Source organism: Aegilops tauschii, chromosome 2, assembly GCF_002575655.3.
Source record: "Aegilops tauschii subsp. strangulata cultivar AL8/78 chromosome 2, Aet v6.0, whole genome shotgun sequence".
NCBI classification, from domain to species: domain Eukaryota; kingdom Viridiplantae; phylum Streptophyta; class Magnoliopsida; order Poales; family Poaceae; genus Aegilops; species Aegilops tauschii.
This window is the reverse complement of record NC_053036.3, coordinates 326,464,182-326,479,298: the sequence shown is the minus strand read 5'-3', so window position 1 is coordinate 326,479,298 and position 15,117 is coordinate 326,464,182. Positions and strand designations below refer to the sequence as shown.

Here is a 15,117-nt window from a genome sequence, read left to right as displayed (position 1 = left end):
CCCCGGCCGTCCCTACCAAACCACATCTCGACATGGACGCCACCACGCCCGCGCTTTGGCCGTAGTTTTGGCCGTCGATCGGAGGTTGGCCGTCGCCGTCTTTGCCGGTCGCAGAGGGGACACGACCGCCGGCGACGTACCACGGCGGCCTCGGCAGCTTCCGACGAGAGCTCCAGAGCGGCCAGTAGCCGGCCGGCAACCACCCCTGCTGCGTCGAGGTGATCATCGCGGCCTCTTCGCCACCACGACCGCAAGGTGTTCGACATTTTGCCCACAAAGGTATGGACAGTGGAGACGAGTTTTTCTTCCATCACTTCCTTTGTTCATCGGACGATTCGTCGTCGGATGATGAAGATCTTGTGGTGGCTGCACTGGTCGTTCACGACCACATTCAACGGCAGCTTCCTCGGTACAGGGGGTCAGTCCCTGGCCGTGCTCCCAACCTGAACCGCAACAGGGAGAGAGGCCACGCCCTGCTATATGCCGATTACTTTGCCAACACCCCGCTCTTCAAGCCGGATAAATTCCGTCGCCGTTTTCGAATGGCAAGGCATGTGTTCAATCGTATCCGAGAGGGAGTGGTTGCTCATGACCCATACTTCGAGTGCAAGACGGATGCCCTTGGCAAGCTTGGATTCTCCTCTTACCAGAAATGCACCGCGACCATCCGCATGCTTGATGGAATTCCAGGTAATCTGGTGGATGAGTATGTGCGTATGAGTGAGACAACATGTCTGATGTCAATGTACAAGTTTTGCCAGGCTGTGATCGAGGTGTTTGGCCCAGAGTACTTGAGGCAGTCAACTACCGCTGATACAGAGAGATTGTTGGCGACCAACGCAGCTAGAGGCTTTCCAGGCATGCTTGGCAGCATAGATTGTATGCACTGGGAGTGGAAGAACTGTCCATTTGCTTGGCAGAGCCAGTACAAGGGGCATGTCAACGGGTGCACTGTCATATTAGAAGCGGTGGCATCGCTGGATCTTTGGATATGGCATTCTTTCTTCAGCATGGCAGGTTCTCACAATGATATCGACGTGTTGCAGCGTTTTCCAGTCTTCGCGAGGCTTGCAGAAGGCCACTCCCCACCTGTCAACTTTGAGATCAACGGCCACCAGTACAACAAGGGATACTATCTAGCAGATGGTATATATCCTCAGTGGTCAACTTTTGTGAAGACAATCTCGAAACCCCAAGGTGAGAAGAGAAAAAGATTTGCCCAAATGCAAGAGAGTGTTAGAAAGGATGTGGAACGTGCTTTTGGTGTGCTTCAATCCTGGTGGGGTATTGTTCGAAACCCTGCACTGTCATGGGATGAAAGGAAGCTTTGGGAGGTGATGACTGCTTGTGTGATCATGCACAACATGATCGTCGAGGACGAGCGTGATGAGAGTATCTTCTACCAAGGATTTGATTATCAAGGTGAAAATATTGAGCCCCTGTACCAAGACCCGGCCACATTTGAACAGTTTGTCTAATTCCACCGTGAGATGCGTGATTGACACACTCATTTGAATCTTCAAAATGACTTGGTTGAGCACGTGTGGGATCACATTGGCAACCAATAGATGTATTGGTCCATTTTATGTTCAGTCAAGACAATTTCGATTTGGTTGTAAAACTATTTTATTAAAGACAATTTCAATTGGGTTGTAAAACTATTTTAATTTTCAAACAAATATTTGGGTTGTAAAACTAGTTTTGATGAAGATTTGGGCATTTTTGACCCTGACGGACAGGATGAGGCAAAGAGATGCGGCCGCGCGCTGGGCGCACGGCCACTGCATCACAGGACACGCCTGAACACGACCCCATTTCCCTACCCAAACAAACAGAAACCGGACTCCGTTTGGAATCGCGCGGTGGAGTTGGACTAAAGTCCAGGCCAATTTCACACCGGCCCAATCAGGCTATCTAGCTGTAGCTAGACGCGATGCCCCAATGCGGTAGTTTTTAATGGGCGGGGCACCGCTACTGCCAACCCCCCTCTTCCGTTTACCAGCTCACGCCCAGAGAAGAGAGAGAAAGAAACGGAACGGGGACGCAAGCCTTTCTGCTGTCTACGAGGTGGGTGTGTGGAAGTGTGGAGTAGAGTGGACTTTGGAGTCTGGCTGGACTTGGACTCACGCCTACTCCGCCGCGTCTCTCTCCTCTCCGCACATCACATCGCATCGCATCACATAATTGCTGCTGCTTCTGCTTCGAACAACTCGAGCGTTACTCCCCCCTCCACTCCACTCCCCTCCCCGTCCGCCCTCCCCAGATGGTTTCTCTCTGACTTTCTTGCAATTGCTAGGCTGAATCCATGGCGAAATGCTGCCTTCTGCCCCTGCCGCTCCTCCTCCTGGCCCTGTCCGCGCTTCTCTTGCCGGCCGGGGCGGCGGCGGCGGCCTGCCACCCGGACGACCTCCGCGCGCTGCGGGCCTTCGCCGGGAACCTCACCGCCGGAGGGGACCTTCTCCTCCGCGCCGCGTGGTCCGGTCGCGGCGGCTCCTGCTGCGCCTGGGAAGGCGTGCGCTGCGACGGCGCGGGCGGCCGCGTCACGGGGCTTAGGCTCCCCGGGCGGGGGCTCGCGGGGCCCATCCCGGGGGACGCCCTTGCCGGCCTCCCGCGGCTCGCGGAGCTCGACCTCAGCCGCAACGCGCTCTCCGGCGGCGTATCCGCCGTCGCGGGCCTCGCCGACCTCCGCGCCGCCGACCTCTCCGCGAATCTGCTCGTCGGCTCGATCCCCGACCTCTCCGCGCTCCCGGGTCTGGTTGCCTTCAATGCCAGCAATAACTCCCTCTCCGGCGCGCTCGGGCCCGACCTATGCGCCGGCGCGCCGGCCCTGCGGGTGCTCGACCTCTCCGCCAACCGCCTCACCGGCGCGCTCCCCGCGTCCGCCAACCCGCCGTCCTGCGCCGCCACGCTCCAGGAGCTCTTCCTCGGCGCCAACTCCTTTGCCGGCGCCCTCCCTGCCGCAATCTTCGGCCTCGCCGGACTGCACAAGCTCTCCGTCGGCTCCAATGGGCTCGCCGGCCAGGTGAGCTCGCGCCTCCGCGAGCTAAAAAACCTCACCCTGCTGGATTTATCCGTCAACCGCTTCTCAGGCCGGCTCCCGGACGTGTTCCGCGACCTAACGTCGCTGGAGCATTTCACCGCCCACTCCAATGACTTCTCAGGGTCGCTACCGCCGTCGCTGTCGTCGCTGTCATCCCTACGCGACCTCAACCTCCGGAACAACTCCCTGTCCGGTCCGATTGCTCATGTCAACTTCTCTGGTATGCCAGTGCTTGTTTCTGTTGACCTCGCAACAAACCACCTGAATGGAACACTACCAGTTAGCTTGGCAGATTGCGATAAGCTCAAGTCGCTCAGCCTTGCCAGGAACAAATTGATGGGGCAATTGCCTGAGGATTACGGCCGTCTCAGGTCGCTCTCCATGCTGTCCTTGTCCAACAACAGCTTGCACAACATCTCAGGGGCGCTTACCGTGCTGCGCCGGTGTGAAAACCTCACCACACTGATTCTCACCAAGAATTTTGGTGGTGAGGAGCTGCCTGAAAATGGCAATGGGGGTTTCAACAGCCTGGAGGTGTTGGCTCTTGGCGATTGTGCTCTAATGGGGAGGGTTCCGGAATGGCTGGCTCAGTGCAAGAAATTGGAGGTGCTTGATTTGTCCTGGAACCAATTGGTCGGCACCATCCCCTCGTGGATTGGTGATCTTGACCACTTGAGCTACTTGGATCTCTCAAACAATTCATTGGTTGGCGAGGTACCCAAGAGTTTGACACAGCTGAAGGGCCTTATGACTGCCAGGAATTCGCAGGGTATGGCATTCACTAGCATGCCATTGTATGTGAAGCATAACAGGAGCACAAGCGGACGGCAATATAACCAGCTCTCGAATTTCCCACCGTCGTTGTTCTTGAATGACAATGGTCTGAATGGGACCATCTGGCCTGAGTTTGGAAACTTGAAGGAGCTACATGTGATGGATCTGAGCAACAACTTCATGTCTGGGAGCATTCCTGATGCACTCTCCAAGATGGAGAACTTGGAGGTTCTTGATCTGTCGTCCAATAATCTCACTGGATCGATTCCGCCATCCCTGACAGATCTCACTTTCTTGTCTAAGTTCAGTGTGGCTCACAATCATTTGGTTGGGCCGATCCCGAATGCGGGACAGTTCTTCACCTTCACAAACTCCAGTTTTGAGGGCAACCCTGGCTTATGCAGGTCAATTTCCTGTAGCTTGAATCAGTCTGGGGAAACTAATGTTAACAATGAAATACAGCCTGCAACAAGCATCAGGAACAGGAAAAACAAAATACTTGGAGTGGCAGTCTGCATGGGGTTGGCACTTGCAGTAGTTTTGTGTGTTATTTTGGTTAACATTTCCAAAACGGAGGCCAGTGCTATCGATGAAGAAGACGACGCTGGGGGCGCTTGTCATGATTCATATTATTCCTACTCAAAGCCAGTGCTGTTCTTTCAGAATTCTGCCAAGGAGCTAACTGTCAGTGACCTCATTAGGTCGACTAACAACTTTGATCAAGCCAACATTATAGGGTGTGGTGGATTTGGTCTCGTGTACAAGGCCTACCTCCCAGACGGAACAAAGGCGGCAGTGAAGCGACTTTCTGGTGATTGTGGGCAGATGGAGAGGGAGTTCCGTGCAGAGGTGGAAGCGCTGTCCCAGGCTCAGCACAAGAATCTTGTTACGCTGAGAGGCTACTGCCGCCATGGAAATGATAGGTTGCTCATCTACACATACATGGAGAACAGTAGCCTGGACTACTGGCTGCACGAGAGAGCGGATGGCGGTTACATGCTGAAATGGGAGTCAAGGCTCAAAATTGCCCAGGGTTCAGCCAGGGGATTAGCTTACTTGCACAAGGACTGCGAGCCGAACATCATCCACCGAGACGTGAAGTCAAGCAACATTCTTCTGAACGAGAACTTTGAGGCGCACCTGGCTGATTTCGGGCTAGCAAGGCTAATACAGCCCTATGACACTCATGTGACTACTGACCTAGTTGGCACCTTGGGTTACATACCACCTGAGTACAGCCAGTCACTGATCGCCACCCCGAAAGGGGACGTCTACAGCTTCGGTGTCGTCTTGCTGGAGCTTCTCACCGGTAGACGGCCCGTGGAAGTGTCGAAAGTCAAGGGATCCAGGGACTTGGTCTCCTGGGCACTCCAGATGAAATCTGAGAACAAGGAAGAGCAGATTTTCGACAGGCTGATTTGGAGCAAAGAGCATGAGAAGCAGCTGATGTCTGTTCTCGAAACGGCATGCAGGTGCATCAGCACTGACCCTCGGCAGCGTCCATCCATAGAGCAAGTCGTTGTTTGGCTCGATAGCGTGTCACCGTAATACATCATGTTATTTTCCCAGTTCTCTTTTTATCAATGTCTAGTTCTTGACATGGGTGGGTGATAAACAGTAGCAGTAGAGAAACTATCTGAGAACTATCAATCTATAAGATGGAGCTTATCTGGTGTAAATAACCGTGGGTTTCTTTCTTATAGACGCTGAACCGGCAGAGAATGACTACAAGTCCTGCCATTTCTTGCTGATGCTCTGCGTTTCAATGAAATTTCACCAAAATTTTCGGTCCCTATGAAAATGTTGCTGCAGCCTGAACTTACTATTTCCCTCCTCTAGAAACTGATTTGAGGACAGCCATGTTATTTTTAGAAATAAAATTGGTGCTATCTCTGCCTTCGATTGTTACCAATCTCATTTATCTTGCAGAATTGTTGGTACAAGCTGTTTAGAGCAACTCTAGATGAGTTGCCATATGGCCTGATCGCCATAATAACCTTTGATTTTTACCAATCTCTGTCAGAATGCATAATTGTTGATACAAGCTGTTTAGAGTAACTTTAGTAGAGTCACCATATTATCATGATCCACCTAATAACCGTCAATATGACAAATTTTAGGTCAAAATGACAGTCTAGCAGAGGCGTCATATGGGTGTCGATAGGAATAGTTTATGGAGCTATGAAACTCACTCAATAAATGGTCTCGTAGCCTCCATATTTTGGAGCTTGCGGAAGCCCAGTATGGAGCTCGCTCCAAAGCCCAACCGCCAACCTGGGAGGGAAGTTTCAGCTTCTTCCTGCTTGCGCCACAGTCAAGTTTCAAAATTGTGCAGCCTCGGACAGTCAAGTTTTGAAATTGTGCAGCCTCAGACGCACCACCCGGCCATTAATGTCACGCCCGCTTCATCGGATATTCGTGGGTGCCCACCGAATGGACGCCACGTGACATCATCTCCCGTCTTGTGTGTGAGCGGGTTGGAAGGTGATGTCTGAGCAGTCGAGAGGCGTGAGTGTGGCCGCTTTTCTCACCATGAAGCGAGTCCTTTGATGGCCGCTCGTCACCTCCTAACCGCCTTCTTAATGGTGGCCCCGGCGGCCTATAAAAGGCAGTTGCTACCTCCCCTCTCTCCCATTGCCCTCTTTGGTGCCTTCTAAATCTCTCTGCCCCGTCTCCACTCCACCTCTTCCTCTGCAAAACATGTTCCAGAAACCACCGCGGGATGCCTGGACCTCGTTTGGGAGCAATTGAAAAGTGGGCCTTGTTGAGCTAGTGAGGGATGAGGCAGAAGGGAGCGATAGATTTGGGACCACGCGCCTGCCATCGCCATCGAAGCATGGCCGGCATGCTATGAGGGCGACGAGGCCGTCTTTCGGGGCAACGAGGCCCGCAATGTCGCCAACACCACCACGGAAACATGTCCGGCCTGGGATGAGCGCATCGAGACCATCTTCCGAGGTTAAACTAGGCCCAGTCGGCGAATCCATCTGTCGCTGCCACAACTATTAGCTAATTGGTTTATATTTTAAATAAGTATCAGTTGTTGTACAATGCAAGTGGCAACAAGACTAATTTTCCGTCCAAACCATTAGAGATTAAGCCGAATTGATGGAATCTGTTGTGAATTTTTGATTATGGGGAAAGGCCATGTTTGCATGTTGTTTGTCAGCCTCCATACCAAATATAGAACGCGCTTCAAATGTGATATGGAGTCTGCCAATACGACTACTCTGCTAGAGTTGCTCTTAGTGCAGCAATAGGCTGCCAAACATACTTTGTACTTCTAGATTTCCGATTATTGTTATTGGATTTGCTCGCAAGCGCAATTGTTTTGATGCATAGATCCCCTTTGTAAGAAAACATATAGAAATTGTACTTCGATTGAAAAGGCAAAACGTGTGCGGATGAAATCTGAGCTAACTAACCTTGGACCAAAATATGTGGCAAGCAAAGCAAAGCCAGACAGGAGACCGTGCGATGCAGCTAGGGAATGAGCAAGCAAGATGGTCAAACCTTTTAGCCATTCCATCCGCGGCAGGCACATGAGGGCGGCGGAGCGAGAAACAAATAGGGAGGGAGGAGGTAGTGGTGATTAAATCTGGCATACCTCGGGTCAAGCGGGCTCAACAAAGCCTGGTTTGAAAATACCTAAGCCCAAGCCTGGCTGCCTGGTGACGGTATCCTGGACTTATGGGTGCTAGCCACGTCGGCCCGCCAGTCATGGGCGGGCGAGGACCCGTAGATAACAGAAAAACGGGGCATGTTTACACACCCGGCGTACTCAAATAAAATCATATGAAAACTTGGCATACACTTCAAAACATGTTCAAATCATCAGCAAGCTTATCTCCAGGTAGGTTCTAAAAAAAAGAGTCCCGATAACGCTCACACGTATGGGCGTTAAGGGGTCTGGCCACACGTTTCGTGTGGTACTTAAAGAACCAGTCCACACGTTTATGTGTGGGCAAAACAAGTAATGCCCACACGCCCGGCCTTTTGCCTCGCGGTCCCTCCCACACGTCTACGTGTGGACAAAATAGATAACGCCCACACGCCCATACTCACGATCCCGCACGCTCCACGTGACAGTCATCACGCGTCCCCGCAGTTGCCATGGTCCGAACCCTCTTCCATGTTCGTTTAACTGCAGTTGTCATGTTGCTGAACTACAATTGTCATGTCTGACAACTACAGTTGTCATGGTTGCTCAACTGCAGTTGCCATCTCAGGTCAAGTGCCAGATGCCATTTTTGGACAACTGCAGCTGTTGGTCTGGTCTACTACAGTTGTCATGATTTAAAAACTTAGGAGTTGCCACCTACTAACACTAGGCGTACAAGCACGCTAACGAGAGAGTTGCCATCTGCTTACAAGCACGCTAGGGCAGTTGCCATGTATCCTGCAAAACACGTGGCAACTCGGGTAAAGAGAGAGTTGACATCTGCTTACAAGCACGCTAGGGCAGTTGGCATGTACCCTGCAAAACACATGACAACTGACAACTTTGGGTGTGGGAGAGGAGATGGGCGTGTGGGCGAACTGATAAACACCAACACACCAGCCCCTCTGCGTGCGTGAAAACTGACGTGTGAGCGAACTGCTAAGCGCCCACACACCAGCCCCTCCGTGTGGTGAAACAGACGTGTGGCCGACCGAATGAATGCCCACACACCAGCCCAGTCCTACATGGCATAAAAAAATCTAAAAAAACATGCCAAGATTCGTGCAAACACAAATGGACGTTGATCCATGCGTGTGGGCGAGATGCAAACGCCCACACATGTGGGCGTTAGTATTTAAAAAAAGCTTATCCCTAGATGTAACCGACATACATATAACCATATATACCCGCGGTCCCTACATAAACCGAGGGGTTTAACTCACAGGGTTAATTTAGATACATTATGATACAATCTCGATGTAGATCATCATGTACTTTGTATTCCATCCACAAAATATAAACAAGAGAGGAGTAGGTTTTACCTCTTCGAGAGGGCCTGAACCTGGGTCAAACATCGTGTTCCTCTTTTTCATGTTATCCTCTAGCTAAAATCACCAGCTCGAGACCCCCTACCCGAGATCCGTCGAATTTAACCCCAACATTGGTGGTCCATACAGACCCCGCTGTGTAATCATAACAGCTTGACGGCTCATCTTTGGATCGACAACAACATTGGCTGTGGGAAGACCTTCTTCCACGGCCTTTTTGTCTTCGGCAGTGTCACGCTCTATGCCAATGCGATTGGCCACCTCGGCCAGATCAATAATTTTGCTTCAGGTCAGACCATCAGGTTTGGGAACATGAAGTACGCTCTGGTCGCCCGCGGCGAGCTTGCATTTTCGGGCTGGGTGTCACACCAGTCCGAGGACTCCCCCGACGCCGACGAGCCGACCTCAGATCAGGACCATGGCGCGGATCTGTAAGTGCATCTAGTGCCCCTTAGTGATTTTGGTGTATTGAAGACTTATAGGTTAAGGGACTAATGTGTTTATGAGTGTACACAGGTCTATAAGTCTATGAGGAGTTTGATATTTACAGAGAAAGTCGACCCCTAAAAATGAAGTTCTTCGACTGAAGACTTTGGATTTCTGAAGACTTTCTGAAGACTTTGAAAGTGAAGAAATTGGTGTGACCTTGAAGACTTGGTATTCATTTGAGGAACATGAAGCGTGAAGACTTTTGTTTACGTAGTTTCATTTTCTCTTTCTTGAGTCATAGGAAACACCGTACTGTTAAAGGGGGTCGAGGAAATACTAAGGAAAAATTTCCATGTGATGCTCAACTCAAAATCCTACACCTATCAATCCCTTCGAGTGAAGCCATTGGAAATCTCATACAGTTCAGTCATATTCTTCAGTGACAGAGACGAAGTTCTTCTGGTCTCTAAGGAATTTGTTCTGACTGAGGAGTTAGGAATTCGCCAGTGCGGATTGCCTACACAGTGAGGAACATGATAGCCCTTGATACTCAAATTTCCGACCGTTGCTGTGCTATGCGCCAACTGTCTCAAAATATCTACCCACCTAACGGTCATATCATTTAAGGGCATTTATGTCTTATCATGCCGGGCTGCTCCCTAGGCTATAAATAGCCTCCCCCTACAACCACTAGCCCGGTTGGCGGCTCCGAGAGAAACTGACACTTGTCATTTGAGAGCATCCCATCCTCTGAGGACTTTGAGCGAAAATCATCAAGTGAGGAAAACCCAAACCCAAACACCCACAAACCTAAAGTGATTGAGCATCACTGAAGAGATTGATCCTGCGTGGATCCGACGCTTCTTACCTTTGAAGACTGTGCTTCTTCCAGACGGTTAGGCGTCATGGTCTAGAGCATCCAAGAGGAAATTGTGGATCGCCGAGTGACCGAGTCTGTGAAGGTTTGGAAGTCACCTGAAGACTTACCATGAGTGATTGGGCGAGGTCTGTGTGACCTTAGCTCAAGGAGAATACAGTGAGGACCGTGTGTCTCGGACTGTGTGTCCTCAGGTTTAAATACCTAGCCGCTCCAACCAGACGTACAACTGAGACATCAGTTGGAACTGGTCTACCAAATCATTGTCTTCATCAAGCCTACCGGTTCTATTTCCTCAACTCTTTCATTTCCTCATAACTGTGTTGTGCACTTGTTCGTATCTGTGTTTGAAGACTTTGACTGAAGACTTTCTCAATTTCCTCAGTTCAATTTCTTCAGTCTGTTTGTCTTCATCCTGTGCTATCCTGTGTTTATGCTTCTGTACTCCGTGCTTGTCTTCATTTCATCATGATGACCATGCTTGTGTTCTGCTATGCTTACTTTTGAGTACTTATTCCGCTGCAAGTAGTTCTTCACTAAGGAATTTCCTCACTGGCAAATTCCTCAGTGAAGAATTCATAAAAACCGCCTATTCACCCCCCCTCTAGTTGATATAACACACTTTCAGGATCACTCATCGGATCTGGCTTTGAGATCAAAGTCGAACACTGCCTCGTCGGACCAGACATCAAGTTTGAATGACGAAACTCCCGAGGCCATTTCAGATGGAACCTCGACAAAACTTCAACTAAGCCCGGGTCTTCAGTCATGACATGGGTGAAGCCGACAACGTGCTTTGAACGAGATGTTAGATCAAATTCAGAGCCTCACTATCCGAACGATTGGACCTCGGTCTATGATCAGATCTAGGAAAAGTCCAGAGAGGCAACACAGCCTCCTCCCACCTAGTCGAGGACTTAACCGACGTTCTAGCATATGCATCCGACGAACATGCCAACATGGATGAAGATGTCGATGAGATGTGAGACACTACATCACTGCCTACCACCCTAATACATGCAAGTGGGCAACTACCTCCACCTACGACATCTACATGGTGGTTACCCCCAAGGACGGAGGAGGCAGCGGAAAAACCCCCAAGCACCGACGCAGAGGTCGCCGTACTGGAGGCACTGTCAACGTGAGGGAAACAATGACGACACCGAAAACAGTGACACTGTCGATAACAATGCCGCTCAAGATGGCTGAAAGGATCGATATGGTGGACTAGAGGGGGGGTGAATAGGCAACTACCAATTTTTAGCTTTTCTTTACAAATTAGGTTTAGCAACAAATAGGTTGTTTAGATGTGTAACTAGGTGAGCAACCTATATGATGCTAACAACAACAACAAGTGCAAGCAAATGATACAACACAATAATAGCTTGCACAAAGTAAAGGGAAGAGATAACCACAAGTGGAACCGGTGGAGACGAGGATGTGTTACCGAAGTTCCTTCCCTTTGGGGGAAGTACGTCTCTGTTGGAGCGGTGTGGAGGCACAATACTCCCCAAGAAGCCACTAGGGCCACCGTATTCTTCTCACACCCTCACACAATGCGAGATGCCGTGATTCTACTAGTGGTGCCCTTGAAGGCGGCAACCGAACCTTTACAAACAAGGTTGGGGCTATATCCACAACTTGATTGGGGGCTCCCAACGAAACCACGAAGCTTCACCATAATGGAATATGGCTCTAAGGTGACCTCAACCGTCTAGGGTGCTCAAACACCCAAGAGTAATAAGATCCGCAAGGGATTAGTGGGGGGAATCAAATTTCTCTTGGTGGAAGCGTAGATCCGGGCCTTCTCAACGAATCCCTAGAAAATCAACAAGTTTGATTGGCTAGGGAGAGAGATCGGGCAAAAGTGAGCTTTGGAGCAAAAATGGAGCTTGGGGGAAAAGAGGCAGGTCTTCTTGGGGAAGAAGACCTCCTTTTATAGTGGGGGAACAATTCCAACCGTTATCCCACATCTCAGCCCGCAGAGGGCGGTACTACCGCTGGCAGCAGCGGTACTACTGCGAGCCCCAACGGTACCAGTAGCCAAGAGAGGGAGCGGATGTGGACGAGAGGGCCTGGGCGGCACTAGTAGCGGTGGTAGCCGCGGTACGACCGCTGCTACTACCGCAGAACCCGACACGAGAAACTCAGTCTCGAGTCAAGGTGGTATCAATACTGAACCAGAGCCGCACTACCGCTCATGGCCAGGAGCGGTACTACCGCTATGAGACAGCGGTACTACCGCTTGTGGCGATAGGCGGTACTGCCGCTCTGGACCAGCTGCACTACCGCTCGCGCCTTCCTTATGCCACATCATCGAGAACGGAGAACTCCAATGAGGCGGGTAGGAGTTGGGGGTGCATGAATGATGTGTACGTGTTGATTCCACCCTAGCCTTTCCGATGCGGACCCCCTATTGATAGTACGGTGTCTCCTATGACTCAAGTCCACCAAAACCGCAACGAACGAGCCTACACCGTCTTCACTTTGAGCTCCGAGGGGAATGAATCGTCTCATGCCAATGAAAGAATCTCTGAAATGTTCAATGCACACAATTAGTCTGCAAATGCATTGTCATCAATCACCAAAACCACTTAAAGAGAAACATGCCCTAACAATCTCCCCCTTTTTGGTGGACTAATGACAATACAGGATTTCCATAAAGATATGACATGAGAGTAAGCGAAACCCCAGAGACTACAAAATATAGACGGGCTCCGCTTAGATGTGTGCACTTAATTAGAAGTGCCTTTGGAATGCAAAGTACACACATTAGGATCAACACCCCCCTTATATTTTATAGCCTGACAACACTTGCATCTATAATGAGAGATATATGAGGCAGGATGCAATAGAGTAGCAAGTGAGCAACATAGAATCATAAGATAACTCACATACTACCAAAGTACTCAACGTATATAGATAATAATAGGATAGGGTAGCATATGTCACACACCATATGATAGGGTAATGTAACGCCCCGGATCCGATGCGCCAGCTGTCTTCCAGTTATTCGTCCTTGTTGCCATGTCATTTGCTTGCGTGTTGTATTTTGCCATGTCATCATCTGCATTGCATTATCATGTTTTCAGAACATGCATCCGGTCCTTTTCCCCGTTGTCCGTTTCGCGATCCGACACTCTCGCACGCGCCCGTCGCCCCTCTCAGTCCTTGTTTCATGAGCGGGAGAAAAACATTCTCGGAATGGGCAGAGATTTGCCGAGTGGCCTTGGTATAGCACCGACAGACCGCCCGTCAAATTTCATTCCATTTGGAGGTCGTTTGATGCCCCAACGGTTAACCGCGTAGCCCGAAACCCCTCTCTCTTTGCAGCCCAGCTCCCCTTTACCACAGCCCACTAGCCCATCCCGTCCGTGCCGCCGCCCGCGCAGGCCCGTCCGGCCGCGCCCCCGCTCCCGCGCCCCGCCGCACCGTCGCCCGGTCGCCACCTCGCCCTCGCCGCGCACCACCGCCGCCTCCCGCTCGCCGCCACGCCGCCCTTGCCGCACCGCCCGCCGCCGCGAGCTCCGCCACCGCCTCGCGCCCGCTCCTCCGCCCGCCGACGCCGCCCCTCGCCGGACCCCACCTTCGCCGCCGCCGGCCGCCTCCACGGGTCGCCCCGCCACCGTCGACCTCCAACCGCGCCGCGCCGCCGCCTGCACCAGCGTCCTCGACCTCCCCGGCGCCGTCCCGGGCCCCCACCGGCCTCCTCCTTGCCGGAGCCCCTCGCCGGAGCCGCCTCGCCGTCGCCGGAGCCGGGGTGGATGAGATCCACCCGTTCCCCGAACCAAACAGCGCCCCGATCCCGGATCTCCCCGTCCCGCTTCGTCCCGTCCAGATTTTCGGAGTGGTAAATTTCTGCCAAGTCCCGAGTTTGTTGCATTATGTTGCCCTGTTCATCATGCCATAACTTCTTGCATACTTCTCCGTTTCATGCATATAACATATCGAAATGTTCGGAATGATATGCTCTTCATTTTATTCCTTTGTGCCATGCTTGTTTGAGATCATCTTGATGCCCTAATCATCGTTGCAAGAGTCCTATATGCTGTTAACTGCTGTCTGTTATCAGAACTTGGTGATTTGTCTTTTTCATTGCATTTTGTGTGTGCATCCTATGAGCATGATCTCTACATGTGTTTTGATTTACATCATGCCATGTTTACAGTGGTGCTTCTATTGTATTTTTGTGATCTATGTGGTTACTAGCACAAGCATGCAAAATAGCCTCCGTGATGTTGCTGATTTCTGGGACTTGGCCATTTCTGCTAAGTTTGAGTCTGTTATGTTGTGATGCCATGTAAACCTGCTGCTACAAGTCATTATATGCATAATCTGGAGATGCTCACTAAATATGTTTTGTTACACATATTAAGCTCTATCCATCCATACCATTTATTGCATTTATAGCCTGCTGTAGCATGTTGATATCTTGCTCCAAACATGCTAAATAATGTTGCTGTCAGCCTGTTAACACTAAGTTCAGTTTTGCCATGTGAATTTGCTAGTGTTCTATGTGTCCTATGGACTTGTTCTTGCCATGATTAGATTTATAATAATTCCTTCTTACTTCTGGTTACCTTGGCATGCCATGTAATGCTCTTTAGTGAGTGTTTCAAGCTCACCAACATGCCTACTTATCGTTATTTCTGCCATGCTCTGTTTTTCTTCCAAGTCTGAATCTGTTTATGAAACTTACTATGTTTACATGGGTGCCATCATATCTTCTGTGCCTTTTTGGCTCGTGTTCAGTAATGGACTTTTCTTCTATGAAATGAGTAGATTCATGCCATGCCTTTGTTTGCTATGATATGTTCCGTAACTTGTTGTTTGATAGCTCTAAACTTAGCAACCTGATGTTATTTCTGCCATGTCCAGTAATTTCTGCTAAGTCTGTGAAACTGTTATTATTTGCAATCTTGTCATGTCCTTTTGAGCATGTTCTAGTGATTTCTGGAGATATCTCATTGTTCATGTTTTTCTATGCTTTGCCTGTACATCATGTCTA

At 50.5% G+C, this 15,117-nt stretch overlaps 2 protein-coding genes across 2 annotated transcripts; both read left to right on the top strand.

The window, feature by feature from the left end:
• Positions 1-281: 281 nt before the first annotated feature.
• On the top strand, positions 282-1,478 carry LOC141040987 (uncharacterized). Its single transcript, XM_073507097.1, has 2 exons — positions 282-690; positions 1,018-1,478. The coding sequence occupies exons 1-2, from the start codon at positions 282-284 to the stop codon at positions 1,476-1,478; spliced, it is 870 nt and encodes a 289-aa protein (XP_073363198.1).
• Positions 1,479-2,114: 636 nt separating this feature from the next.
• LOC109757728 (phytosulfokine receptor 2) lies at positions 2,115-5,615 on the top strand. The gene has a single exon (XM_020316559.4). It carries the CDS (start codon positions 2,306-2,308, stop codon positions 5,360-5,362), a length of 3,057 nt encoding a protein of 1,018 aa, XP_020172148.1. The 5' UTR covers positions 2,115-2,305; the 3' UTR covers positions 5,363-5,615.
• Positions 5,616-15,117: the final 9,502 nt, after the last annotated feature.